Raw genomic sequence first — 25,244 nt, forward strand, 5'->3', positions numbered from 1 at the left:
AAACCTCCTATAGCTTTTAAAAACCAAAATATTGCATCCATGATTTTTTAGAACTACCAGAGATGCTCTTAGTATATCGATATGTACACAAGCATAAATAAATAGGGTTCATGTTTAAAATTATTTCGTACAACCGTTATCTTTCTCTTTTTTTAACGAACAATATCTCTGTGATTACAGAACGTGCACTTCGAAAGTTTGCTTAGAAAATTTTCGGTGAAACTAATGTATCAAATAAAAAAGAGAAAAATGTGAGGGTTTAAGATCTCTGTATCCTGGTGAAATGCAAGATATCCACGAAGCATGCACATCATGAAATCTTTTGAATTTCGGGATAAGTACTGGCAATCGACTACGTCCCTATGGACCAACCGGATTCCTTGGTATCCCCAGGTAGCGTCAACGGAACAGCAAGGAGCAGATGAAACCACATTCACCAAGAGACGGACAATTACAAACAGCCTGTTTCGTATCGTTGCTGGTTCATGAAGAAGTACTGCTGGCTGGTTTATGTAAGAGAAAAATACTGTTTCAGCTAAAAATTTACGATCATTTACGACAAGCCACGACCAAACAGACAGACTGATCAGGAGCATTTAACACATAGCACTTTGTCTGCCGATTGAAGACATGGGCGGTTTCATACAGAGGTACACGATTATAGAAAACTAAAACACTAATTTCGTTCAGTGAATCGAACGCTACTTCATCCCAAAAGCAAATGACAGCTTAGGCCGTGACTTGTTCTTGCCCAGCAGCTTCATCTGGTTTTGCCTCTGCTGCTCTTCCTCCATATTTTTCCGCTTCATGGCCTCCTCTCTTTCTCTCTGAAGCCTCTCCAACTCCTGATACCGCTCTAGCTCTTTCTGCTGCTGTTCCATCGCTTCTTTCATCAGCGCCTCTTCAGCTTTCTTTCGTTCTTCTTCAAGCTTTTTCTCTAGCTCCTCCCGCTCCTTTTTTTCTCTTTCCTGCAGGCACAAAACTCCAGTGAACAAATTATCTTGGTTGGTTCTTTGAATCACGTTCCAAGAACCCTATTCAGTATGACGATCATAATAAGAATTTTCCAGGTTCCATTTATTGATCAAAGCAAAGTGTCAAAACGACTTAATTTTTTCCCCAGATTTGCAGATGACAAATAACAGAGAGAAAAACAGAAGCTTACCACTTTCAGTTTGGCTTCATTTAAAGCTGCCTCCTTTTCTTTCTCAATCTGGATTGCTACCTCCTCATGTATCCTTTTTCGCCCTTCCTCAATTCGACGTTGTATTTCATGCTTAATTTCATCACAATTCAGACTCTCCTCAACCTTCTTCCTAATAGCTTGCTCAACTCTTTTTGCCGTCTCCTCCTCTAATAGTCTCAGTTCAACTTCCTTTTGGCGCCTGCAGTTGATATAGCAAGTTAATGAAATGTACTACCTGAGGCAAGGCGTGACCAAAGCCGATTTTTTTTAATTCAAACTCTTCAAGGCCATAAAAGCAGCAAAAAGCAAAGCACGTGATTTAAAGTCTAAACACTATCTATGCTCTACTATGCCTTTCATCAGCATAGTTTTGACTACAAGCTAATGCATTTTAGGCATACCTCTAGTGTGTTCCAGATCCAAAAACGAATTATCAAAACTGATCAAGAGTAGATAAAGGATCACCAATTGCATCATCAAATATAACAAGTGGAACTATAGCAGTAGCTTCCTTCGTAAAAGCCTGTAGAGAAGAATGTCAAGTAATTTGTGGCAGGTTTAGAGCTAATCATCATGAAGCATTTCAATATTCCAACTAAACCATATTCTTGCATGCAGCCAAAATCAGTTTTCAAGCTTCAATGAAATTATAGAATAAACTACCTACTACTAATTAGTGGAATGGCAGGAATGATTTTTGGACAATTTATCCTGACAGGTTATCTCATACCACATGGCATGACTCAAAAAGGATCAGAAACAAGCTTCTTTTTTTCAAGTATGCAGCAGAACTGCGTTCAGAAACAAACTAAAATCACTCTATTACATATTTAGAGCACAAGAAAGGTGAATTTCAACGACACCATGGTATATAATTGAAATTCAGCCCTCTTGGTTTCCTTACCTTCTAAAGATAACATTACAGCGCAGAGGTCAAACTAACTCTCAGACATCCTCCATCTGTCACACTACTGCCTAGCTAATATGATACCGTCCTTACAGAGAAGTCCAACACACAGCAAGTGAAGCGGAAAAAAGGGCACTAACTAAATAATGAACTAATACTAAAGAAATTTTAGTCCTGAAACACAACTGAAGACATAACATCTGTGCCAAAATAGTTAGCCTACACGCAAAAGCAACAAATATAGCAGAACAGTTGTAATCATAATATATAATTCCAATCAACATATATGACATAATCCTGGCTGTATGCCCAGACCATCCTGGTTGTATGCTCACTGTTAAGGAAGCTGAGCTATCTCAGTTGGTAGAGCATGCGGATATATGCCCAGCCCAGACCACCTAGGTTCTAGTCCACGTCAAGGCAAATTTGGGTGCCTATTTTCTTCTTAATAAAATGCCACCTAGTTCCTCCTAAGTTGGTCTAGTTTTTGTTATAATCCTGGCAATAGCTTATGTCTCTGCTCAAATAAAGTCAATACAAATCATGCATCATTTTTCTGTAACTTTGTGTTTAGGCCGAAAAACCCTTCTGATGGCACACATCCTCAAGTAGCATTCATGATTTTTAATACAAAAAAATTTAAATGGTTTATGGGACGTGCAATAGTTAATACAAATTGCTGCAAAAATTATGAAATGGTACTCGTAATATTTCACGCATACGCTTCTTTTATTTCTTTCATCAAATTCTACTGAGGCAAGGTCTCTGTTAAATGGCGAGTTCAAAGCTAATTTCCAGCAAGAATATAAATGTTTTGAATTGCAACTTCTGGAACAAGTGTTACATCACAGATGTTAATTCAACAAACTATAATTCTAGTCCAAAACAACCTACAAAGGTACCTTTGAAAAGCGTTCAAGGTAGGCAGTAAAAAGGGCCTTACATTTCTTAGTAGATACCACAATGGAAAAATAATACCATTTTGCTCAGAGATAATTTAAATTTGTAGACAGAAAATTACAGAGAAATTTGTTACATCCCAGCCATTTTTTACATGAAAGTCATGTTGCACTGTTAATCATAGATGATTCTTTTTGGGGTAGCTATACCTAAAGCCACAATTTCAAGGAATACAGAAGCTCCTACCGAATTTAAACTTGCACCTTAAGCCACAATCGTCTCATATAACCTAAGTGATTCACATCCAGCAGTCACATTCTCAAGTCGTATTTATGTTTGAAGTAGTAATTGCAAAATCCAAAAATAAATAAATAATATTGCACATATGTACTCTGGAAAACAGATGGACAATGGATTGTCAAATAGAGCTGACCTTGTGATACATTCCGGTGCAAACAGCAACTAAATTAGTACAATTTCATTGTTAGATCATAGAAGAGTTACGGAAAGGGTGCAACAGTAAATAGTTGGGTCTGTAGAAGAAATAATGTAGACTACATAGCAAAGCAGATACTTCCCACCTTTTCTTTTCTTCTTCTAGCCTTTGTGTATCAATAGCATTCTTATTCTCTGCCAACCCAAGGTGGGAACTTTGAGATGCAGCGACTGGAGAGCTAGTGACACTCGGACTTCTCTTTCTTCTGTAACGCTTTTGTGATGGAGATGGACTCTTGCGCCTCCTAGGAGACGGAGAACGGCTCTTGCGCCTTCTTGGGGAAGGCGAAGGGCTCCTCCTTCTGCAGTACAAAGTTGAGTACTGTAAGGATAAAATCAGGAGCATCACAGCAATAGACAAGAAATTACCATTAGCTCCTGAAGCCCTAAAACATGGGCAAAAGCAGTTACCTTAGACACTGTTACAGGGGTGGAGCATTCCACAGCAATACAGCACAGAGTAAAATCTTTGTAGATTCCATGCGTTTTACGAAAGCAACTCTTGTTAGTCTGTACAGGCAAGCAATGCAAAAACATGGCATAACTATATCTAAGGTTCATCTGCGGATATATTCCATGCCGCATCGAAGTATTTTTTATTTTAACTCTGTAATGCAACAGAATCCGAAGCATTTTTCTCCCCTTGGAAATCAGAAAATCTCAGATCGTTCCAAAGTATTATAAGGGCCTGTTTGGTTCTCTAGTCCATGGACTAAAAGTTTTAGTCCACTTTAGTCCATGAACTAAAAGTGGACTAAAGTGGTGTTTGGTTCCTTGAACTAAAATGGACTAAAGTGGAGAGAGAGAGCAATAAATGAGAGGCATGGGTGTCCACAACACCTTTTAGTCCATTTTAGTCCAGTTTTATAGACTAAAGGACTAAAGGATTTTAGTCCACTTTTAGTCTACTTTTAGTCCAAATGTTTGGCTGTTTAGTCTAACTAAAGTGCAGATTTTAGTCCAAAATGCTTTAGTCCATGGGAACCAAAGAGGCCCTAAGATTTGCACATTCAAAAATCATAGTTAATTCAAATATGATATAGCACAGTATACTACCACGCTAGCTGCCTCTAACGGTCACACCAACAAACAGTTGATAGATCAAATAATCATAAATAGAGCACCAAGCCCCATTTCCATCAAACAAGCTATAGTACAAAATTTCAACGAACGCGATCAGCATCGCCTCAATTTCTTTTTTACAGTACAAACCCAAAATAAAATAAAATAAAACGAAGACTCTGCCATATTTCTGTGGCGTGTGACGGGAGATGTGTTGGTCACCTATACGAGGGGCGATAGGGGGACCTGCTACGGATGGGGCTGGGGCTTCGGTATCTGCGCCCCCTCCGGCCGCGGTACCGCGCGGGGGACGGCGACCGCCGGCGCCGACGCGGCGGAGACCGAGACCGTGACCGCGACAGGTCGCGCGGCATCGCTCGCGAGCCACGCGATCTAGAGCCTCCGCGCAGCCCGGACCGCCCGGATCTGGCCGAGACCGGACGATCGGAGAGGGGCGGAGTCTGGCTTGCTGGCTGGAAAGCGGGAGGGCGCTGGCCAGGTCAGGTGGAGTCGCCGCCGCCGCACGCGAGGGGCAGATGAGGTGGGGGGAGCCGGGGGAGGCTTCGCTGCTCGCGGAATATATCGAGTGGCAAGTTGTTGTAATTAACCTGCAAGGCTAGGCCTAGGTATGTAAGCCGGGTGGGCGCTGGGGAGAAGCAAAAACCAACTGGGCCACCAACCCCAGCGCGATGTGTGACCGCCCGGTCCGGCTCAGCCCAGACCCATTTGAGTCGTCCGGCCCGGCCCAACGTGACGGCCAGTCCCTCAAGATCACCCGGTTCCACCAGCTGTTCGCGTGTTTCTTCTGCGCCGAGACTGAAAACGGCATCAGTAGCAGACGGAGGCGACCACGAGGAGCGACGGGGCCCAGCTGCGGCAGCGACGCCCGACACCGGCACCTCATGGGCGCCGACGACGCCGACGTCGCCGCCGCCGCCGTGGCGGCGCGGGAGAGGGAGGCGGAGATCGAGAAGGCCATGCGCTCCCGCGTCGCAGACTTCAAGAAGCAGGCCGAGTGAGCACACTCTCCCCCTTCCTCCAACTCCTCGGGCTGGTGTGGCCGTCCTGCCCCTCGTCTAGGGTTTTCCGCGCTCTAAGGTTCAGGTGTATGGCTGCGGCTGCTGCGGGCGTCTGGAATTGGGGAGCTTCTCGGGGTCTCGGTTGGGCTGCCGTTGCTTGCTGCGGAGGGTCGGTCGTGCACTGCGGGAGGCGGGGAGGGTTTTGGCCTAGTGGGGCGGGATTGGGTAGGGTTTCTACTTTTGCTTTCCTTGTAGGAGATGAAGGCAAGCGGCGATGATGAGTCCTGAACCATGGTCTTCAGAACGAGTGGTGCAGGTCTCAGCCGCAGCTGGCAGCTCCTAGGGTTTTAGAGGTTAGGGGGAAATGGAAATTCGGGATGTTAACTGTCAAGACAAGAGGCAACTGAATCTGTAAAGAACACTTAGACGGCGGAGATTTCTTCTTATCGGATTGTTTCGTGATCTGATGGCAGTCAGATGGTGGGTCGGTTTGCTGTGGCGCGAAACCGTTTTCTTTTTTTGTTGTTATTCTTCCAATTCATTGTCTCCTTTATTTTGTCGTTTCGGTGGTTTAACTTGTTTACTGCCCCTTTTAAGCTGTGCTTATGTATAAGACCGTGATTGAGAAGTTATCCTGTTTTCCAGTAGAACATGAGTTCAGATTTTTTTCACCCTCTGTCTTCAATTCACGTTGATTTCTACCATTTTATCCCCAAATTCCGCATCTTGGTTTCAGTTCACAGTGAGCCAATTACTTCACTGTATAAGCGTTAGCAGTTTTTCGAAAAGTGCTAGGCTCTAGGTAGGTGGTCAGGCTCCACCTAGTTCCTAGGTGTTATGCAAGATTATTGACATGTATCATGCGTTCATGAATTCCGTGACCATAGTTTATCTTTCGATCTACAATTAGTCAAACTTTCATACACAGGTGAAGTCTTAAATTGCTTTAGGAAGAACAATGCGTAGGTACTAGCACCTAGGCACTGCCTTCTAAAACAGAGGCCGTTGTTGTTTTGTGTGAAATGATAATTGCTTGGTGTCTTGTTGAGTGCTTGGCCTGTTGGCCATACTGTATCCTATGTGAAACTGTGCTGCTCCTATGTGAATCTATGCAAAAATAAGCAGAGGCTGTTATCATATTCTTCTTTCTTTACAACTAGCTCATTGCCAATGTTTTACTGTGGGAGGATTACTTGAATTTTTTATACCATCTTTGAACAAATCGTAAGTATTTATATATATAAAAAAGTGTCATATGTGGAAACATGCCTTTCGTAAAAGGTGTCTTTTCACGGTATATACAGTTTTTTAATAATTTGATTGCTCTAACCAAAGCAAATTATAAAAAGGTGCTATAAAAACATTTTTTTTTTTGTGAAAAGGCTGAATGGGTGCCTTTTCAAGTTTTCATAACAGGATGTGCGATTTAAAAGCTTCCACTATCTTAACCCAAAGGTGTATACTTACAAGCCTGTTATGTCGATCAGATCTGATGGTTAATATTTATTTTGGGTTAATCCGATGGCTTAATGTTGATTTTGTACTAGAGGTGAATTTCAATGTAGAGAAAGATGTCTTTGAACTTTTTCAGCTTTAGCAAGATGAATGTTACACTTACATAAGAGATTTTCTTTTTCAGCTCCTTGACCCTTGAAGGCGTTAGGAGAGCACTGGAAAAGGACCTGGGTTTGGATATGTATTCACTTGATGCACATAAAAAGTTCATAAAGCAATGTGTAGACAAGGTACGTTCAGTGGTTTACGGAACTATCATTTTAAAAGTGTTGCGATGGTTCTTCTACACATACAACTTTTCATACTCTTTATTTGGGTTTCCTCTTTTTTAAAAAGGGGGAGAAACTAGAATTGTTCACTGTGCATACTGGTTAGTTCTACATGATAGAGAAAGGCCAAGAGGCTTAGATTGCTTAAGAAGAGTTTACAGGAGTATTACATATATATAGAGAGACTAAGCTAGAGAGTTAAGAGGGGGGAGAATCCCAGGCAGCATGCCGGGAGAGTTCCTAGGCAGCACTAGGTGGAGACCCAAGAGGCAGCCGGTATACAATAAATGATAGAGGAAATAAATACTCTAACACCCCCCCCCCCCCCCCCCCCGCAGTCGGAACGTCGGTAGAACGAACATTCAGACTGGAGCGAAAATCCATAAAGACAGAAGAAGGAAGACCCTTGGTGAAGACATCGGCGAATTGCGACGTGGTGGGAACGTGAAGTACACGGACAGCCCCAAGAGCGACCCGTTCCCGGACGAAGTGAAGGTCGATTTCCACGTGCTTGGTACGCTGATGCTGAACGGGGTTGGTGGAGAGGTAGACGGCGCTGACGTTGTCGCAGTAGACGAGGCAGGCAGTTTCCAGAGGATGATGTAGTTCCTGCAGAAGTTGCCGCAGCCAGGAGGCTTCGGCGACGCCGTTGGCAACTGCTCGGTATTCGGCCTCGGCGCTCGACCGTGAAACAGTGGGTTGGCGTTTGGATGACCAGGAGATGAGGCTGCCACCGAGGAAAACAGTATAGCCGGAGGTGGATCGTCGGGTGTCAGGGCAGCCAGCCCAGTCAGCGTCGGTGTAGGCGATGATCTGAGTTGGGGCGGAGCGGGGAATGACAAGACCAAAACTGATAGTGCCCTGAAGGTAGCGAAGAATCCGCTTGGCAGCAACAAGATGAACTTCCCGAGGATCATGCATGTGCAGGCAGGTTTGTTGAACAGCCAGCGCGATGTCAGGCCGGGTGAAAGTGAGGTACTGGAGAGCACCTGCAAGACTGCGATATGCTGTAGGATCAGCAACAGAAGGGCCGGCATCAGCAGAAACTTTGGCACAAGTGTCAACAGGAGTGGAACAGGGCTTGCAGTCGCTCATGCCATGGCGAGCAAGAATATCCAGAGTGTACTGACGCTGTGAGAGGAATAGAAGGTCTTGTTGTCGCTGAACTGCTACGCCAAGAAAATGGTGTAGGGAACCCAGATCCTTCATGGCAAATTCCTTCTTCAGTGCATCAATCACCCGGTATAAGAGCGGCTGAGAGGAGGTTGTAACAACAATGTCATCCACATATAGGAGCAAATAGACTGTCTCAGTGCCGCGGTGATAGATGAACAGGGAGGTGTCGGACTTAGCTTCAGTGAAACCCAGAGACAGCAAATAAGAAGCAAACCGGCTGTACCATGCTCGTGGTGCCTGCTTCAAACCGTAGAGGGACTTATTGAGCCTGCAGACATGGTCGGGAAGAGCATGATCGGCAAAACCAATCGGCTGAGAGCAGTATACTATTTCTGACAGAGTACCGTGAAGGAAAGCGTTCTTGACATCAAGTTGATGGATCGGCCAGTCCCGGGAGTGAGCCAGAGTGAGGACGGTGCGAACGGTAGCGGGCTTGACGACGGGACTGAAAGTCTCATCGTAATCGATTCCGGGGCGTTGTGTGAACCCACGGAGGACCCATCGAGCCTTGTATCTGTCCAAGGAACCATCAGCATGAAACTTGTGTTTGAAGATCCATTTCCCGGTGACCACATTTGCCTTGGCAGGCCGAGCAACGAGATCCCAAGTGTGGTTGTGCAGGAGGGCAGTGAATTCTTCTTCCATGGCCTGACGCCAGTGCGGATTAGCAAGAGCATCACGGCAGGAACGCGGAAGTGGGGACAGAGCCTCGGTGTGTAGAGCAAGACGAGGCTGCTTGTATCCGGACTTCCTGCGAGTCGCCATGCCATGAGAATTGGCAAGTGGCGGGATGGAGACCGCCCTTGTTGGCAGTGAAGAACCGCTCTTGACGTAGCGTGGTGGAGAGGGAATCATGCCAGAGCGTCGAGGAGGAGCCCCATCGGGGGACCTCGGTGGTGAGCTGGGTGCGGGGGCACGCCGTGTGTAGACGTGGACGACGGGCGGCTTGCTGAAGGAAGGAGCCGGGGGCGCCTGCACATGGGGCGTCGTGGACACCGGTACAGGGGGCACCGTGGGCGCCTGGACAGCGGGCGCTGGTGTAGGGGATACCAAGGGCGCGGTGAAGCCGGGTGGAGGAGACCGCGGCGCTGGTGTGCCTGATCCTGGCGCTGGGGTACCTGAAGATGCTGGCTGGGAGGGAGCCCGCAGAGATGCAGGTGCTGGCGGGATGGCAGCAACGCGAGGGGTTCCTGCAGGTGGAAAAGGGACTAACGGAGGATCGTCATCAGTTAGAAAGTCCAGTTCGTGTGTGGGTGGTGAGGGCCGGCGAAGTGAGAAGGGAAACGTTGTTTCGTCGAAAACAACGTGGCGAGAGATGATGACACGGTTTGTGGCAAGGTCGAGGCACCTGTAACCTTTGTGGTCGGGAGAGTAGCCGATGAAAACACATAAGAGCGCGGGGCAAGTTTGTGAGGAGTAGTAGCGGTGAGATTAGGGTAGCAGGTGCATCCGAAAGCCCGGAGATCATGATAAGAAGGGTGAGTGCCATAAAGGGCGAAGAAGGGAGTGCTCATGTTCAGCGTTTTGGTAGGGAGGCGATTTATGAGGTGAGTGGCAGTAGCAAGGGCATCGGCCCAGTAGAAGGGGGGCATGGATGCTTGGAAGAGCAAGGTGCGGGTGACATTGTTGGTGGTGCGAAGCATGCGTTCGGCATTGCCATTTTGTTGCGAGGTGTAGGGACATGACATGCGAAGGGAAACACCTTTGGCCAGAAAGAAAGCGCGAGACGTGGAGTTGTCAAACTCACGACCGTTGTCACATTGCACGGATTTGATGGTACAACCAGATTGAGTGTGCACATAGGCGAAGAAATTGGAGAGGACAGTAAAAGTCTCAGACTTTAATCGAAGAGGAAAAGTCCAAAGAAAATGAGAGCAATCATCGAGAATAACGAGATAGTATTTAAAGCCGGATACACTGATAATAGGGGAGGTCCACAGATCACAATGTATCAGATCAAAATGTTTGGGTGCTCTAGACAAGGAACTAGCAAAAGGCAAGCGAACATGGCGCCCAAGCTGACAAGCATGGCAGATGGAGTCTTCTGTGGACTTGCTGTAGAAAATGGAAGATGATTGAGCGAGACGCTGAAGGGCAGCCTTGCCGGGGTGGCCGAGACGACGATGCCAGGTAGTTGGAGAAGGAGTGGCCACAAGAGCACAAGTATCAATAGGTGACGACGGGAGCTGCAAGGTGTAGAGCGGCCCTGAGCTGTTACATCGAAGGAGGATGTTCCTGGTACGGAGATCCTTCACAGAGACACCAAGAGGGTCAAATTCCACAGAAACAAAATTGTCAGTGGTGAATTGACGAACGGAAAGCAGATTTTTAATGATGTCAGGAGCTAGAAGGACATTGTTGAGACGGAAAGGGCCAGGAAGGGTGGAATATCCGGTGCCAACAACCGGGAGAGTAGCACCGTTTCCCACAACAATGGAGGAAGGAAAAGAGGAGGATGGAGAAACGGTAACCATACCAGGGTTGGAGGCAATGTGAGACGAGGCACCCGAGTCGATCACCCAGTCCGAGGAGTTCGGAGGCGGGGTGAGGGTGACGGTGCTGAAGGCGTTGGCGAGGGACTGTTGGTCCCATGGTGACCAAACTGGGGGCGTCGGAGGTGGTGCTGGCGTCCAGGCAGGAGGGGGTGCCTGGGTGGGCGCCTGGTGGTACGTCCCCTGAGTCGAAGGGTAGAAGGTTGGAGGCACGCCGGCCACCAAAGCATGCTGCTGCAGCGGTGGCGATGCAGATGGTCCAGGACGGGGAGGTGGACCGCGAGAGCCGCCAGGAGTTGACCCCCGGGCCACATGTGGATGGACCCTGTCCACGGATTGAGGAGGGAGGGCCACTGGGAACCGCCTGGGAAGCCGCTGGTCGAGCCTCCTTGGCCACGGCGACGCCGGCCACGGCCACTGCCATTGCCAGATGAGCCCCCCCCCCCCCCCCCCCCCCCCGGCGTACTGTTGAGGGCGCGGGTTTGCAGACCCAGAGGCCGGCGGGGAGGCAGGTGGCTTGCTGAACGAAGAGGCGACGAGGACCGATGGAGGCGCTGAAGGAGGTGCCATGTTGAGCTCGGCCAGGCGTAGGTCGGCGCGGACGTCCGCAAAGGAAGGAAACGGCTTCTGGCGTGTGATGAACTGCGACATGAACTGGAAACGTTCATTGAGGCCGCGCAGGATGTTGAGCACCAGAGTACGGTCATGGACTGGCTCACCCAGATCAACAAGGGCATCAGCCATGCCCTTCATCTTGCGGCAATAGGCGTCGATGGAGAGAGCACCTTGGGAGAGGGTGCGGAACTCAGCATCAAGGAGCATGGCGCGTGACTCGCGATTGTTGAGGAACTGTTGTTCGATACCGAGCCACGCAGCCCGAGCGGAGACGCCGTCACGCTCGTGGATGACGTCCAGAAGGTCGGTGGAGATGGTGTTGAAGATCCAGGAGACGACCACGCAGTCCATGCGGGACCATGCTAGGTCGGTGACTCGGGAGTCGTCACTGAGGACGTGATCCTTTAGCGCGAAGCGGCCGAGGATGAGGAGGACGTCGCCGCGCCACTTGGAGTAGTTGGAGGACTGGAGGTCCAGAACAATCGGAATCAAATTCTTGATGTTCTGGACAGCAGCAGCCTGGCTGTGCAGATGAACGATGGTTGCGGCGTCGGAGGAGAAAGAGTGATCGCCGCCGTCCTGAGAAGAGTCGTCGTGGAGGGAGTCCGGGCGGAGACGGTCCCGGAGTGCAGCGGCCTGCTGTTCCAGAGCGTCGGCCTGCGCGCGCTCCTTCTCGAGGGCGTCAGCAGCGGCACGGACGCGATCCTGCGCGGCAGCAGCAGACTTGAGGAGGTCAGCCTCCGCCTAAAGCTGCTGACTGCGGTCGGTGTTGGTGGAGTGCAGTGAGGCGGCTTCCTCCTCCAGCTTCTGAGCGGCGGCGAGAGCTTCATCACGAAGCTTGATCGCGGTAGCCGCGGTGGAGGCGCCGGAGGTCGAAGTAGCCATGGGCGCGCGGCTGGAGCACTAGGCGCGACGATGAGGGCAGCACCAGGCACGCGGGCGGCTGAGAAGGACTGCGGAAGACGGCGGCACTGGGCGCGCGGGCGGGAAGGTGAGGGGGCGGGCGCCGAGAGGAGCGGAAGCAGAGGGATCGGTTTTAGTCTGATACCATGATAGAGAAAGGCCAAGAGGCTTAGATTGCTTAAGAAGAGTTTACAGGAGTATTACATATATAGAGAGAGACTAAGCTAGAGAGTTAAGAGGGGGGAGAATCCCAGGCAGCATGCCGGGAGAGTTCCTAGGCAGCACTGGGTGGAAACCCAAGAGGTAGCCGGTATACAATAAATGATAGAGGAAATAAATACTCTAACACTACAGATTTATCAAATTATGTTGCTAACAAGATGAAAATATTCATTCTTTTGGAAAAAACAAAGATAAAACTATGCTGACAAAATTTGTTGGGGGCTTGTACACAAATATTCAATCTATCAAGTTTTTAATTTTTTTGTATAGCTTCTGCATGGAGCCAGATGAATTTAGAGGTAGATAATATAGTTTACTACCCCCTGTTATTGACAATGTTTGTCCTTAGTCCTAACTAATCATTAACATGCACAAAGTGTTTTGGTTATTTATCCTACTGCAGTACTGCTAACAAAAAATGCAAAATATATTAAACCCATCAATTTTCGTTTTATAAATATGCAACAGACCATTACCTACGAATATGCATAGGATGGTGCTCACTGCTCAGACATTATGCTCTGTACAGTAAATTCAAAAGTAAGGGAAGGTGATGGATAGTGGTTCTATTTATTAAACATCTAATGATATTTTATTATCTTAAATGTCAGATTCTTGTTTTACATTTAAAATTCAGTACAAAGGAGCTTTGAAAATTCATGATATTGCTTGAGTTATCGAGCATCGCTTGAGAGCAATAACGCGGGTCTCTATGAACCAATTTGGTTTCATGCCCGGAAGGTCAACCATGGAAGCCATTTTCTTAATAAGACAAGTTATGGAGCGGTATAGGGAGAAGAAGAAGGACCTACATATGGTTTTTATTGACTTGGAGAAGGCTTATGATAAAATACCAAGGAATATTATGTGGTGGGCTTTGAACAAACATAAAGTCCCAACGAAGTACGTCGGGCTCATTAAGGACATGTACAACAATGTTGTGACTAGAGTTCGAACAAGTGATGGAGATACGGATGACTTCCCGATTAGGATAGGACTACATCAAGGGTCAGCTTTGAGCCCTTATTTGTTTGCCTTAGTAATGGATGAGGTCACAAGGGACATACAAGGGGACATCCCTTGGTGTATGCTTTTCGCGGACGATGTAGTGCTAGTTGATGAAAGCCGAACAGGAGTGAATCAGAAGCTGAAGTTATGGCGGGAGACTTTGGAGTCCAAAGGTTTTAGACTCAGTAGAACTAAAACTGAGTATATGAGATGTGACTTCGGCACTACTACTCGGGAGGAGGAAGATATTAGTTTGGAAGGTCAAGTAGTGCCTAGGAAGGATACATTTCGATATTTAGGATCAATGCTACAGAGAGACGGGGATATTGATGAAGATGTTAGCCATAGAATCAAAGCAGGGTGGATGAAGTGGCGGCAAGCATCTGGTGTCCTATGTGACAAAAGGGTACCACGGAAGCTGAAAGGCAAGTTTTATAGGACGGCGATTAGACCTGCTATGTTGTATGGTGTAGAATGTTGGCCTACGAAGAGACGACATGTTCAACAGATAAGTGTCGCGGAAATACGTATGTTGCGTTGGATTTGCGGTCATACAAGAAGGGATCGAGTTCGGAACGATGATATACGTGATAGATTAGGGGTAGCACCAATTGAAGAGAAGCTTGTCCAACACCGGTTGAGATGGTTTGGACATGTCCAACGGAGACCTCTTGAGGCACCGGTGCGTAGTGGAATCCTAGGCCAGGATAGTAACGTGAAGAGAGGCAGAGGAAGACCGAAGTTGACTTGGGTAGAGGCAATAAAATGAGACTTGAAAGGATGGAATATACCCAAAGACTTAGCCTTAGATAGGAGTGCTTGGAAGACAGCTATTCACGTGCCTGAACCTTGATTGCTTCTGCTGAGTTTCAACTCTAGCCTACCCCAACTTGTTTGGGACTTAAAGGCTTTGTTGTTGTTGTTGTTGATGTTGTTGTTGTTGTAAGGTTCTCTTGATATATCTGTATTTGAAATAGTAGCAGTTTTGCTTGTATAGATAATTTGTTCCCTTGGTTTCTAATCTGGAAATTCATTACATCTGAATATCTGATATTATGTGCAACTTTTATTCCCAGCTGGAACATATTACCTTGTGTTTTGGTAGATCCAGTCAATCTTTTTTCTTCCTTTTTCAGAATTGCTTTCTGTGTTAGCTAACTTCTGCTCATTCTTTCTTTCTTGGCCAAGTATTATACCAGGTTTTTGCTGAATCTGGTGATGAAAATGCAAATGATAATCCATCAGACGATCTTGAAGCTAAAGATGATCATTTATCCAGAGAAGGGACAGATATTGCTAAACCAATGCCTGTTTCAAACAAAACATCCTCCAATGCTGATGTCGTAACATCCAGCAAGACAGGAAAGGATCCTGAAGGAGAAAAGGATCAAACTTCCAGCAGTGATATTAGTGAAGACATGATAAAAGAAGCCATTGAAAAAAGGGCATCTTATTTTAGAAAGAACTCTGAGTATGTGTCCTCAACTTCTCATTGCATGTATAATTATCACAAGTTCATGCTTACATTACATCAATGGTTGCCATGTGTTGGTTTATTGAACTTCTCAACCTTTGCACATTAATATATATACGAGACATGGGGACAAGAAAATGACATTAACAGATACACCATCGAAAGTACTTCCATTATGCTATATTCCTCTAGTACTATGGAGAAATTAATGATCAATTTTGCATCTTGGAGGCAATGAGAAGTAGAGAACTGCCAATATTTAGTGGTCAGAGTATTTTCAAGTTGCATATCCTCCTTAATATAGGGTATTATTAGGATAGATTTTGGGTTTATCTTGTTTTGTTCTAGGAATATTGTTTCCCTAGAACATATTTACTTGTTTCATGTTATGTTTTACTCATTTTGGTTTGGACACTGCATTCTGGACTACAAAAATACTGCTGCTGAAACAAACAAGAGCATATTATGATGTTTTTGTGCATATCCATTGTCCCTTTTTGATACTCAATGTCCTTTTTACCTGCCTTTTGTGCATTTCGCTATTCAGCGTGTATTCACAAAATGAAATAAATGCAGTACTCTTACTTTACAAGGAGTTCGACGTACTTTGGAAGAAGATCTCAAGCTTCAGAAGAAAGCTTTGGATGCCTATAAGAACTTCATTACTACAGAATTAGACAAGGTCAGTTTACTACATGCATGAGTAACATGTACTATTTCTTTAAATGTATGCTTTAACTTCTTTTTTGCATGATTAATTTGTTAATGGGTTCTGTTGCTTTTCTTTATCTTGGTAGCAGATTTTGCAAGAACCTGCAAATGGGACAAAGAAAAAAAGTAAAAAGGGATCTTCCAAGGATACTGACCAAACAAGTAATAAAGGCTCTAAAAGAGTCCGTGAAGAATCGGATAGGTCTGAATTAAATGATAGCAAGAGTGAGCTGGAAGACAGTGACGAGGATTCAAGGCCAAGAAAGAAAAGAGCAGAAAAGGCTAAAGTCATAAAAAAGCAGAAAATAGTTACAAATGAGAAGAAACTCTCAACCCCAAAGGCTAAAAAGGTTGCAAAACAAGATTCAGATAGACGTACTGAAGAAAAGGGTGGCAACTCAGCAGAAGAGGATAATTCCCATTCATCCGCTGAGGAAGATAACAAGGTTTTCAGATTGAACTCTCGGGACACTTAATTCCTTGTATGCCTTACTCATATATCCTGATGTTTTGGTGTGCAGAGAAAACGGCAACAGACTCCAGCTTATGGGAAACAAGTGGAGCATCTGAAATCGATAATCAAGTCGTGTGGAATGACGTACTACCTCAACTTGATTTACCATATGCAATTATGAATTTGTAGAATGATAACTTGACTAATGTATGTTTCCTTTAATTCAGAATTCCACCTACTGTGTATCGGAGGGTCAAGCAAGCTCCTGAGAACAAACGTGAGGCCTGTTTGATAAAGGAGTTACAGGATATACTTGAAAAGGAAGGATTGTCAAAAAATCCATCTGAAAAAGGTGTGTTTTCTTGTTGACTCTAGTAAAGATTATTTTTCGAAGAACCTCTGAAAATGGCAGGGAGCTCCTGCAATTCACTTAAGAAGAAAGAACTGACCCGGTTTATAAGGTAAACTGGGCCCAAAACCCATACAACTGCACGGTTAATTAAGGAAAACCAGCAAAAACCTAAACACAACTGCCCACATGACACACCTGAAACAACACGATGGAGCCCACCATGTGCCATCGTTGCCAAGCTTCATCACAATAGCATCCAAGCAGCTCCGACTTCACACGGTGGACCTCAGCCAAAGCTACCAAGTCACCACCTCCTGCACATGACTAGCACCAACCACCAACACACCTAGCCACACCAAACAGCGCATTGTCGTTGCCAAGCATCATCGCGCCCAGCAACGAGCAGCTCCGACTTCGCCTCTGCGAGCACAAACCATGAATTTCGGCCGCCCGCCAAAAGCAAGAAGTGGCCCCATGGATGGAAGGGCCTCGTCACCACCTCGGCGCCCAAACCACTCTAGTAAAGATTATCTAGGGAAGCTAACCCCCCCCCCCCCCCCCCCCCCCGCCTTTCTGTTTAATTGAGCATGATTTACTGATAGAAGTAACCTTTACATTGCTCTCAAACTTTTGATACTACAGTGTAAGGAACCTGTTCGCTTGAGCTTATCAGCAATACTTTTTTCAGCGAAGGAACAGTGTTTTCTCTCACAACAAATCAGCATCAGCCAAATTTCAGCCAGCCGACTAATATATCTCTTTCTCTAACATTCTTTATTAATGTTATGGGCAGAAATTAAAGCAGTGAAGAAGAGAAAAGAAAGAGCAAAGGAACTTGAGGGCATAGACATGAGTAATATTATTACTAGTTCTCGTCGGAGAAGTACATCAAGTTTCATACCCCTGCCGCCACCACCTAAAATAGAAGAGGATAGTGATGATGAAGAAGAAGATGATGATGATGCAGAAGACGATGATGAAGTTGATGAGGAGAATGTAAAAGGTGGAGATGAAGACAATGATGAAGTTGATGAAGAGAATGTAAAAGGTGGAGATGAAGACAATAATGAAACTGCCGAAGCTGGTGATGGTTCTGCCGATGGTATGATTCAGCTATCTGTTCCTTGATTTGCTTTCAGCAGCTTACAATTTCTTTAACGTTGATATAAGTGGTGTTTTAAGATATGCTGGATTTCTTCGAAATTGCTATAATGTTATAGTTCAGTTCAGCCCCAGCTACCATTAGGAAGGAGTTTCCCTTGGACTGACCCTGTTGAACACACCAAACTTACCAAAAAAAGGGTATTTATAAAAAAAAAATCAGGGAGGAAGCACGTCACCCCTGACTTAGCTTTTAGAAGGGAACTTCACCAGCATTGCACAGGGAAGTGGGCACACATGCAGCACTAAGGTTTCAGCCCTGGGTGGGTGGCTCCTTTACTGGGTGCTCTGAGCCACACGCTCATCTAAAACAAAACTTATGCTAGCATTTTGACATTTATTTCAACAGTTCTGCAAGAATCTTAGGGACCATCTTACTGCTCCAATCCTTTTTATTGTGTGAAAGCACCATTATATCTCTGTACAAGTTTGGATCATGAATATGGATTGACATAGTAACAAACACAAAGGTCTTTCATCACCAGATGGGCCAGTTTTTCATTCTTGCCAGCAGACAGATTTTCTGCGCTCCACACTAGCACTTGGCTTGGTTTGACATGTAACTCTGATATATTAATCTCCTGAAGGAAAAACCGGTATGGCTAATACAATATGCACTGAAGCATGCCTTTGTTGCCTTTCTTCCATAGGGATGAAATGCTTGAAACTGAGCCTTGGTAGTATCTGCATACATGGTTGATGTGTTCTCCGAAAACAAGAACTTAATCCCTTTAGTAGATGGTACTGTGAAAAATCCTGAAAGGCTGTTTCCTTGAGGCACTTCACAGAAAAAATCTGGTAGCTTTTGGAGGAGTCAATTTTTGGGATGGAGGAATTTGAAAGAGCCACATATTAGCTTTTTATCACAAAAATTTAGTGAGTTTGATGTATATAGGTCTATTTTGTTAAGGATTTCATATCTATGTTCTGACAGTGGCCAGGAGGTTAAGAATTTCCATTCTAATGTTCAATTGGTTGTCATGGATTCATAGTATATATTCAGCATATGCTTTTGTAGCTTGTGTGCCACAATGCCTCTAAACATGCTGGTTTGCAACTATTTGTTGCTTTTTTACATGAACACTTTACTCAATACGACTGCAGCAGTTAGCAGTCCAAGTGGGCTCGATGCAATCTTTTCTAATCAACGTATGATTTTTTCTTCATATATCTATCATCATATGGTTCAGTACTCAATACTCATCGATTGCATTTCCTGCTGGTCACTTTGGTGGGCCAGCCATCCGGTGCGCGAAGTAATATAATCTTTGTATGCCCTTTCCTAACTAACCGTTCTGTACACTTGCAGCTGCTGAAAAGGAGAGCGACTGATTCCGGCCCCAGATAAGGCAGAATCAGTTCTGACCATATAGGTTCAGCTTCATGTTGACTTCTGCAAGTCCGCCTCGTTCGTGGATGTCTGGATGTAGTCAGTTGCTCAGGAGTTGTCTTCTGATGTTTATTCATGCGTGCGCAATGGGAACATTTGTTGGCTTCAGCTTTGGTGAAACATGAGGAACATATTGTTCTTGTAGTTATGTACAATGCCACATTTGTTCTAGCACCTTGTTCGCGATCGTGTAGACTGCAAGAGTCGCAGAACATATAAGTTAGCAGTAATCAAGTACTGATTGGTTTATTAGTTTCTGATATAATATAGACTTTTGTAGATGAAAGATTGGAATTCCTGTGCGCTTCATGCTTTTGCTTTGTTTTCTTTAGAGCATCTCCAACGGTCTCCCTTTTCTAACCCTAAACGAGAAAAAAAACTGTCATTTTGGAGAGTTTGTAGCTCCAACAGTTTTCCAAACTCAACTCTAACGAAATTTTTTTCTCAATCCATCAAATCATAGCCTTCTCCTTCAATCTACTGTTTTTTCTCATTGGGGATGGATTTTCTTATTCCGTTGGGGAGGAGACCATCAAAATCCCAAAACACTTTTTTTTAATCTTCCCCAATAACTAGTTTTTTAGGTTAGAATTTTCTTCTACGGTTGGAGATGCTCTTAGATAGTGTTTAGTTTGGTGGTATCTGGGGGCTGTTGAAGTTCTGATTGGCACCTTGTGGCGTTGAAAAGTTGCCCTGGAGCCTCCGCGAAACCTGCCATGAAGGTTTGGTTTCAAGTTTTGGATGAAATCTCTGTATAACTTATGCCGGCTTGGCACCCTAGTCGGCTAGTAATCTTTTCAAATGCGGTCATATTTTCTTTTGGGTTTTTTAATTTAAAAATACTCCCTCTGTTAAAGAAATTTCATCTTATATTTGGGATATGTCAAACTTTCTTAATTTTAACTAGGTTTATAGAAAACAATATCATCATTTGTATGTCAAAATATATTAATTATAAAAATATAGTTCATTATTCAATCTAATAATACTCATGACACATTACAAACATTAATATTAATATTTTTATATATTTAGTTAAAGTTAAGATCGATTGGCTACTTTTGTTGAGAATGATATTCTTTAGTCCTGTTTAGATTTCATGGTTTTTTAGCCACTAAACTTTAGACCACTTTAATCTTTCTAAATCTAAACAAGGTGATCTAAAGTGCTATCTAGAATTTAGTCAACCTCTACAAAAAGAAACGATTAGTTCCTTAGACTACATAAGGGGGTGTTTGGATGCAGCACTAAAGTTTAAGAGGTGTTTCATCAGATGTCATATGGGGTGTCGCATGGGGTGTTCGGATACTAATAAAAAATAAATTACAGAATCTGTTAGTAATCCGCGAGACGGATTTATTAAGTCTAATTAATCCATCATTAGCACATGTTACTGTAGCACCACATTGTCAAATCATGGACTAATTAGGCTTAAAAAATTCGTCTCGTAAATTAATCTCAATCTGTGTATTTAGTTTCGTAATTAGACTATATTTAATACTCTATGCATGTGTCCAAATATCCGATGGGGCAGTGATTAAATTTTAGAAGGTGAAACCAAACACCTCGTAAGTAGGTCAACTAAACTTGAGACTAGAGAATCTCAACATGTCTTTTTAGAAGGAAGGGAATCCCAACATGTCCTTCTAGAAAAGAGGGGATTCTCAACATGTCTTTTTCTTTTTAGGAGGGAAGTAGGGCACACGAGCAGGGTTTTTTTTAGAGGATTGGTATTCTTCATTTCTTTTTTTTTTTTTGATAAAGGTATTCTTCATTTCTTCATTTTCTTTTTTTGAGAAATCATTTCTTTGTCTTCTTGAGGGAGCGTACGCGAATAGGTATATATAGGAGACTTTTCCCTACAAGCCATTATAAAAGTTTCTAATTCCTTCTCTGCCACAGAAATTTTGGCTGCCCCTCCTCAGTTCCTCGCGCAAAGTTTTCTAGTCGTGTGTGCCACTTCCGTCAGGTTACATAGTGACGGCCGGTAATGGAGGGATAGGAAGACCTTTTTGCCCCTGTGTCCAGGCGTCAGGAGCAGAATTTTTCACTTGCCCTTGACGCCACAAATTTGACAAACCAGTTAACACAGATTCAGAAAGAGATCTCATTCAGAAACCAGAACAATAAATTTGACAAACTAGTTACGGAAATTTCACAAACCATAACAGCATTTCATAAACCAGTCATGACATAGACCAGACCATTGTTTTGGTCATGACATAGACCAGACCATTGTTTTGGTCATGCACAGACCACTGTTTTGGTCTTACAAAATGCAGGTTATGGTACCCATAGCACATACACATGAGTTACAAAATATCTGGAGTTTTGAGTCATCTCACAGACAACAACTAAATGTCAAGCTTCCTTTTGCTTCTGGTACCCATAGCAGGACTATCTGGAGTTGTAGATACCTTGGCTCTTGTATTCATAGCAGGACTGTCAAGCTTCCTTTTCTTATTCATTGCTGTCTTGGGTCTCCCTTTGTTCTCAGTTGTGTTGATATCGTCAGCAGTGTTGACATGCTTAGTTTCTGGCTCCAGGCTAGCAGGGAACACAATGCTCAAAGGCATAGGCTGGCTTCTAGTTTCTGGCTGATTGGAGCCTGTTCCAGATCTTCTAAAGCAAGAAACAGTATTGGGTTAGTTGACTTATAAACCTGTAGTACAGGGAAAATATCAAGAATATGAGCCTTCATATTGGTTTTCTTCAGTGACATGAAAAGCTTAATGTAGTGTCTAACCCTATGGCATCATAAATTAGTTAGTGCCTTGGTTTGCTTAGGAGTAAAAGCAGTACCTGATAAAAGCTAAACTAGGTGGTGAGATGAAGCTTCTGTCAGATAAAGTGGATAAATTATCACATGTACTTATCAAGGAAACTTCTGTGATGAATAATCAAGAGGAAACCCTGAAGTCTGAGGAAAAGGGTGCTGAGAAGGTAACACTGCACTGATGTCAGTTACTAGACATGCTAACTTTTTTTTGAATAGCTTACAAGGTTTGCATTATACATTTCACATGTAGATTCTCACAAACATCGAGGACATAAAAAGGTCTATACTCGAGAGAGATGTTGTTGTAAAAATTGAAGATCAACTTAGAGATGCAAAAGTTGCAGTTAGAGATGCAGAATCTGGATTAAAGCAGCTAGCCACAAAAATAAATCATTCTGAATCTAGGAGTTGAAGGAGATAGGTTGAAAGGTCCTAATGGCTAGAGGAGGGGTGAATAGCCTAATAAAAATTTCTACAACAACACTTAGCAAACCGATTAGACAATTATGAGGCGAAGCAAGTGTTGCGCTAGCCTACTAAAATTGTAAGCCACCTACCACAATTCTAGTTTATATAGTATATATCCACACAATAGCTATGTCACTACACTAAGTTAGTGTGATCTCAAATGCTAACTAAAGAACCACACTAACCAAACTAATAAGCTCTCACAACTAGCTACACTAAAGAGCTTGACAACTAGTTTGCTGTAATGTAAAGAGAGTAAGCAAGATAGTTATACCGCCGTGTCGAAGAGTGAACCAATCAATCATAAGAATCAATATCAATGAAGACCAATCATCTCGGAATCAAAGGATGAACACAATGATTTTTTATCGAGGCTCACTTGGTTGCCGGCAAGCTACTCCTCGTTGTGGCGATTCACTCACTTGGAGGTTCACGCGCTAATTGGCTTTACACGCCAAACCCTCAATAGGGTGCCGCACAACCAATACAAGATGAGGATCACACAAGCCACGAGCAATTCACTAGAGTACCTTTTGGCTTTCCGCTGGAGAAAGGTCAAGAACCCCTCACGATCACCACGATCGGAGCTGGAGACAATCACCACCCTCCGCTCGACGATCCTTGCTGCTCCAAGCCATCTAGGTGGCGACAACCACCAAGAGTAACAAGCAAATCCCGTAGTGAAACACAAACACCAAGTGCCTCTAGATGCAAACACTCAAGCAATGCATTTGGACTCTCTCCCAATCTCACAAAGATAATGAATCAATGATGAAGATGAGTGGGAGGGCTTTGGCTAAGCTCACAAGGTTGCTATATCAATGAAAATGGCCAAAAGTATGAGCTTCAACCGGCCATGGGGCTTAAATAGAAGCCCCCACGAAATAGAGTCATTGTACCCCTTCACTGGGCACAACGCGGGCTGACCGGATGCTTCGGTCATGTTGACCAGACGCTGGACCTCAGCGTTCGGTCGCCCGACAACAGCCACGTGTCCGATCTCAACGGTCACTTGAGTTGACCGGACGCTGCGCTACAACTGACCAGACTCTAAGCCTCAAGCGTCCGGTCGTTTCCAGTAAGGTTCCAGAAACGTATTTTCACGACTGGACGCGTCCGGTCATGCCTGACCGGACTCACCCAGCATCCGGTCACTCATCATCTCCTCTGTGCGCCTCACGTCAGCATACGTCAGCACTGACCGGACGCACCCTGCCAGCGTTCGGTCGTAGAGCGACCCAGCGTCCGGTCATTTGACCGACGCCAGCGTCTTCGCTGTTACACTTGACCGGACGCGCCAGTCCAACCGAGGCCAGCGTCCGGTCACTCACAGTGACCTCCGTCTTTTCTGTCTAGGGCACCGGTGGCACTGTCGGACTGTCCACACTCTATGGGTGGACACTACGTCGGTGGAGTTTCTTACCCTTGCACCTAAACTTAATCACCCTTGATCAAATGTACCAACCACCAAGTGTATCACCTTGTGCACATGTGTTAGCGTATTTTCACAAATATTTTCAAGGGTGTCAGCACTCAACTAGATCCTAAATGCATATGCAATGAGTTAGAGCATCTAGTGGCACTTTGATAACTGCATCCCGATACGAGTTTCATCTCTCTTAATAGTACGGCTATCAATCCTAAATGTGATCATACTCTCTAAGTGTCTTGATCACCAAAACAAAATAGCTCATATGGTTTATACCTTTGCCTTGAGCTTTTTGTTTTTCTCTTTCTTCTTTCCAAGTCCAAGCACTTGATCATCATCATGGCATGATCATCATGTTATGATCTTCATTTGCTTCACCACTTGAAGTGTGCTACATATTTCATGATCACTTGATAAACTAGGTTAGCACTTAGGGTTTTATCAATTCACCAAAACCAAACTAGAGCTTTCATAGGTTCAGCCTATCTGAGGTTGCTCTCTGTAACTCTTCTAGTGCAAAGGTTTTATCACCTAATTTTAGTAATGGTATCAGTAGTAGGAATGTAATTGAAGAAATGGACCTCCAAAACTATCAAGCACAGTTACAAAATATTTTTGATGTTGCTGCAAGTTCTCCATTGGGTAGCAGCTCTATGGAACTCTGCATTCAAGAGGTATGTGTTTTCATTAAGTGTTTCATTTCTTCTTTTGTTGGCAGGAAAATACTTACTTACAAGGTGAGAGATTAAGTGTTGCTAATTACAATGCGGAACATCAGCACTGATTCAACAAATATATTCCTGAGTTATGCATTGGATCAACATGGTAAACAGGCATCTGCTCCAGTTGCATTGTTTCATGAGAAATTAAGTTATGGCTCTAGCGTGGAAGTTGATAGGAAATTTAGAAGTGAAGATCTAACAGGACATTTGCTATCTGATGATACTACATTGATCAGGTATATGTGATAGCTGTAGTACAAGGAAAATGTCAAGAACATGAACCTACCTGATTGAAGCTGCTGAGGCAGAGGATGAGCTCTTTGATTTCTTAGAACCTGCGGCTGTTGTTTTCCTCTTATTTCCAGCAGCTGCTTCAGTTGTGGCAGTTGTACCAGGGGGCAAATCAGGGAACACCATTCTGGTAGGAACAGAAACAATGCTTGTTTCAGTTGAGGTTAGGGTTGCCTTTTTCTTCTTCCTTTTAGGTGGTCCCCTGCAATAGATAAATACAAACTGTCATAGCTGCTAAGTATGT

At 44.5% G+C, this 25,244-nt stretch overlaps 2 protein-coding genes across 4 annotated transcripts; one reads left to right on the top strand and one right to left on the bottom strand.

The window, feature by feature from the left end:
* Positions 1-293: 293 nt before the first annotated feature.
* On the bottom strand, positions 294-4,931 carry LOC136483956 (uncharacterized protein At1g10890-like). 2 transcript variants are annotated; one of them, XM_066481126.1, is made up of 4 exons: positions 4,773-4,931; positions 3,575-3,787; positions 1,166-1,385; positions 294-968 (listed from the first exon to the last, which is right to left on the bottom strand). In XM_066481126.1, the coding sequence occupies exons 1-4, from the start codon at positions 4,922-4,924 to the stop codon at positions 702-704; spliced, it is 852 nt and encodes a 283-aa protein (XP_066337223.1). In that variant the 5' UTR covers positions 4,925-4,931; the 3' UTR covers positions 294-701. The 2 variants fall into 2 exon arrangements, with proteins under 2 accessions (XP_066337223.1, XP_066337222.1); XM_066481125.1 differs by having other exon boundaries at positions 3,575-3,790.
* A 238-nt stretch (positions 4,932-5,169) lies between these two features.
* Positions 5,170-19,597, top strand: LOC136483955 (uncharacterized). Of its 2 annotated transcripts, XM_066481123.1 has the most exons (10): positions 5,217-5,565; positions 7,209-7,314; positions 14,969-15,240; positions 15,820-15,925; positions 16,044-16,400; positions 16,476-16,552; positions 16,636-16,760; positions 17,554-17,862; positions 18,407-18,517; positions 19,231-19,597. In XM_066481123.1, exons 1-9 carry the CDS (start codon positions 5,240-5,242, stop codon positions 18,475-18,477), a joined length of 1,749 nt encoding a protein of 582 aa, XP_066337220.1. In that variant the 5' UTR covers positions 5,217-5,239; the 3' UTR covers positions 18,478-18,517; positions 19,231-19,597. The 2 variants fall into 2 exon arrangements, with proteins under 2 accessions (XP_066337221.1, XP_066337220.1); XM_066481124.1 differs by lacking the exon at positions 18,407-18,517 and having other exon boundaries at positions 5,170-5,565.
* Positions 19,598-25,244: the final 5,647 nt, after the last annotated feature.

Source organism: Miscanthus floridulus, chromosome 9, assembly GCF_019320115.1.
Source record: "Miscanthus floridulus cultivar M001 chromosome 9, ASM1932011v1, whole genome shotgun sequence".
Lineage (NCBI taxonomy): Eukaryota > Viridiplantae > Streptophyta > Magnoliopsida > Poales > Poaceae > Miscanthus > Miscanthus floridulus.

Bases quoted from the DNA above. Each gene is read 5' to 3' on its own strand.
- LOC136483956 (XM_066481125.1), bottom strand. From the start codon at position 4,924: ATGCCGCGCGACCTGTCGCGGTCACGGTCTCGGTCTCCGCCGCGTCGG. The intron at 3,791-4,772 runs GTGACCAACACA...TTTGTACTGCAG, and splicing joins CCCTATCGCCCCTCGTATAG to AAGGAGGAGCCCTTCGCCTT. The intron at 969-1,165 runs GTAAGCTTCTGT...TTGTGCCTGCAG, and splicing joins ATGAAGCCAAACTGAAAGTG to GAAAGAGAAAAAAAGGAGCG.
- LOC136483955 (XM_066481123.1), top strand. From the start codon at position 5,240: ATGTGTGACCGCCCGGTCCGGCTCAGCCCAGACCCATTTGAGTCGTCC. The intron at 5,566-7,208 runs GTGAGCACACTC...TTTCTTTTTCAG, and splicing joins GACTTCAAGAAGCAGGCCGA to CTCCTTGACCCTTGAAGGCG. The intron at 16,401-16,475 runs GTTTTCAGATTG...TTTGGTGTGCAG, and splicing joins CCGCTGAGGAAGATAACAAG to AGAAAACGGCAACAGACTCC.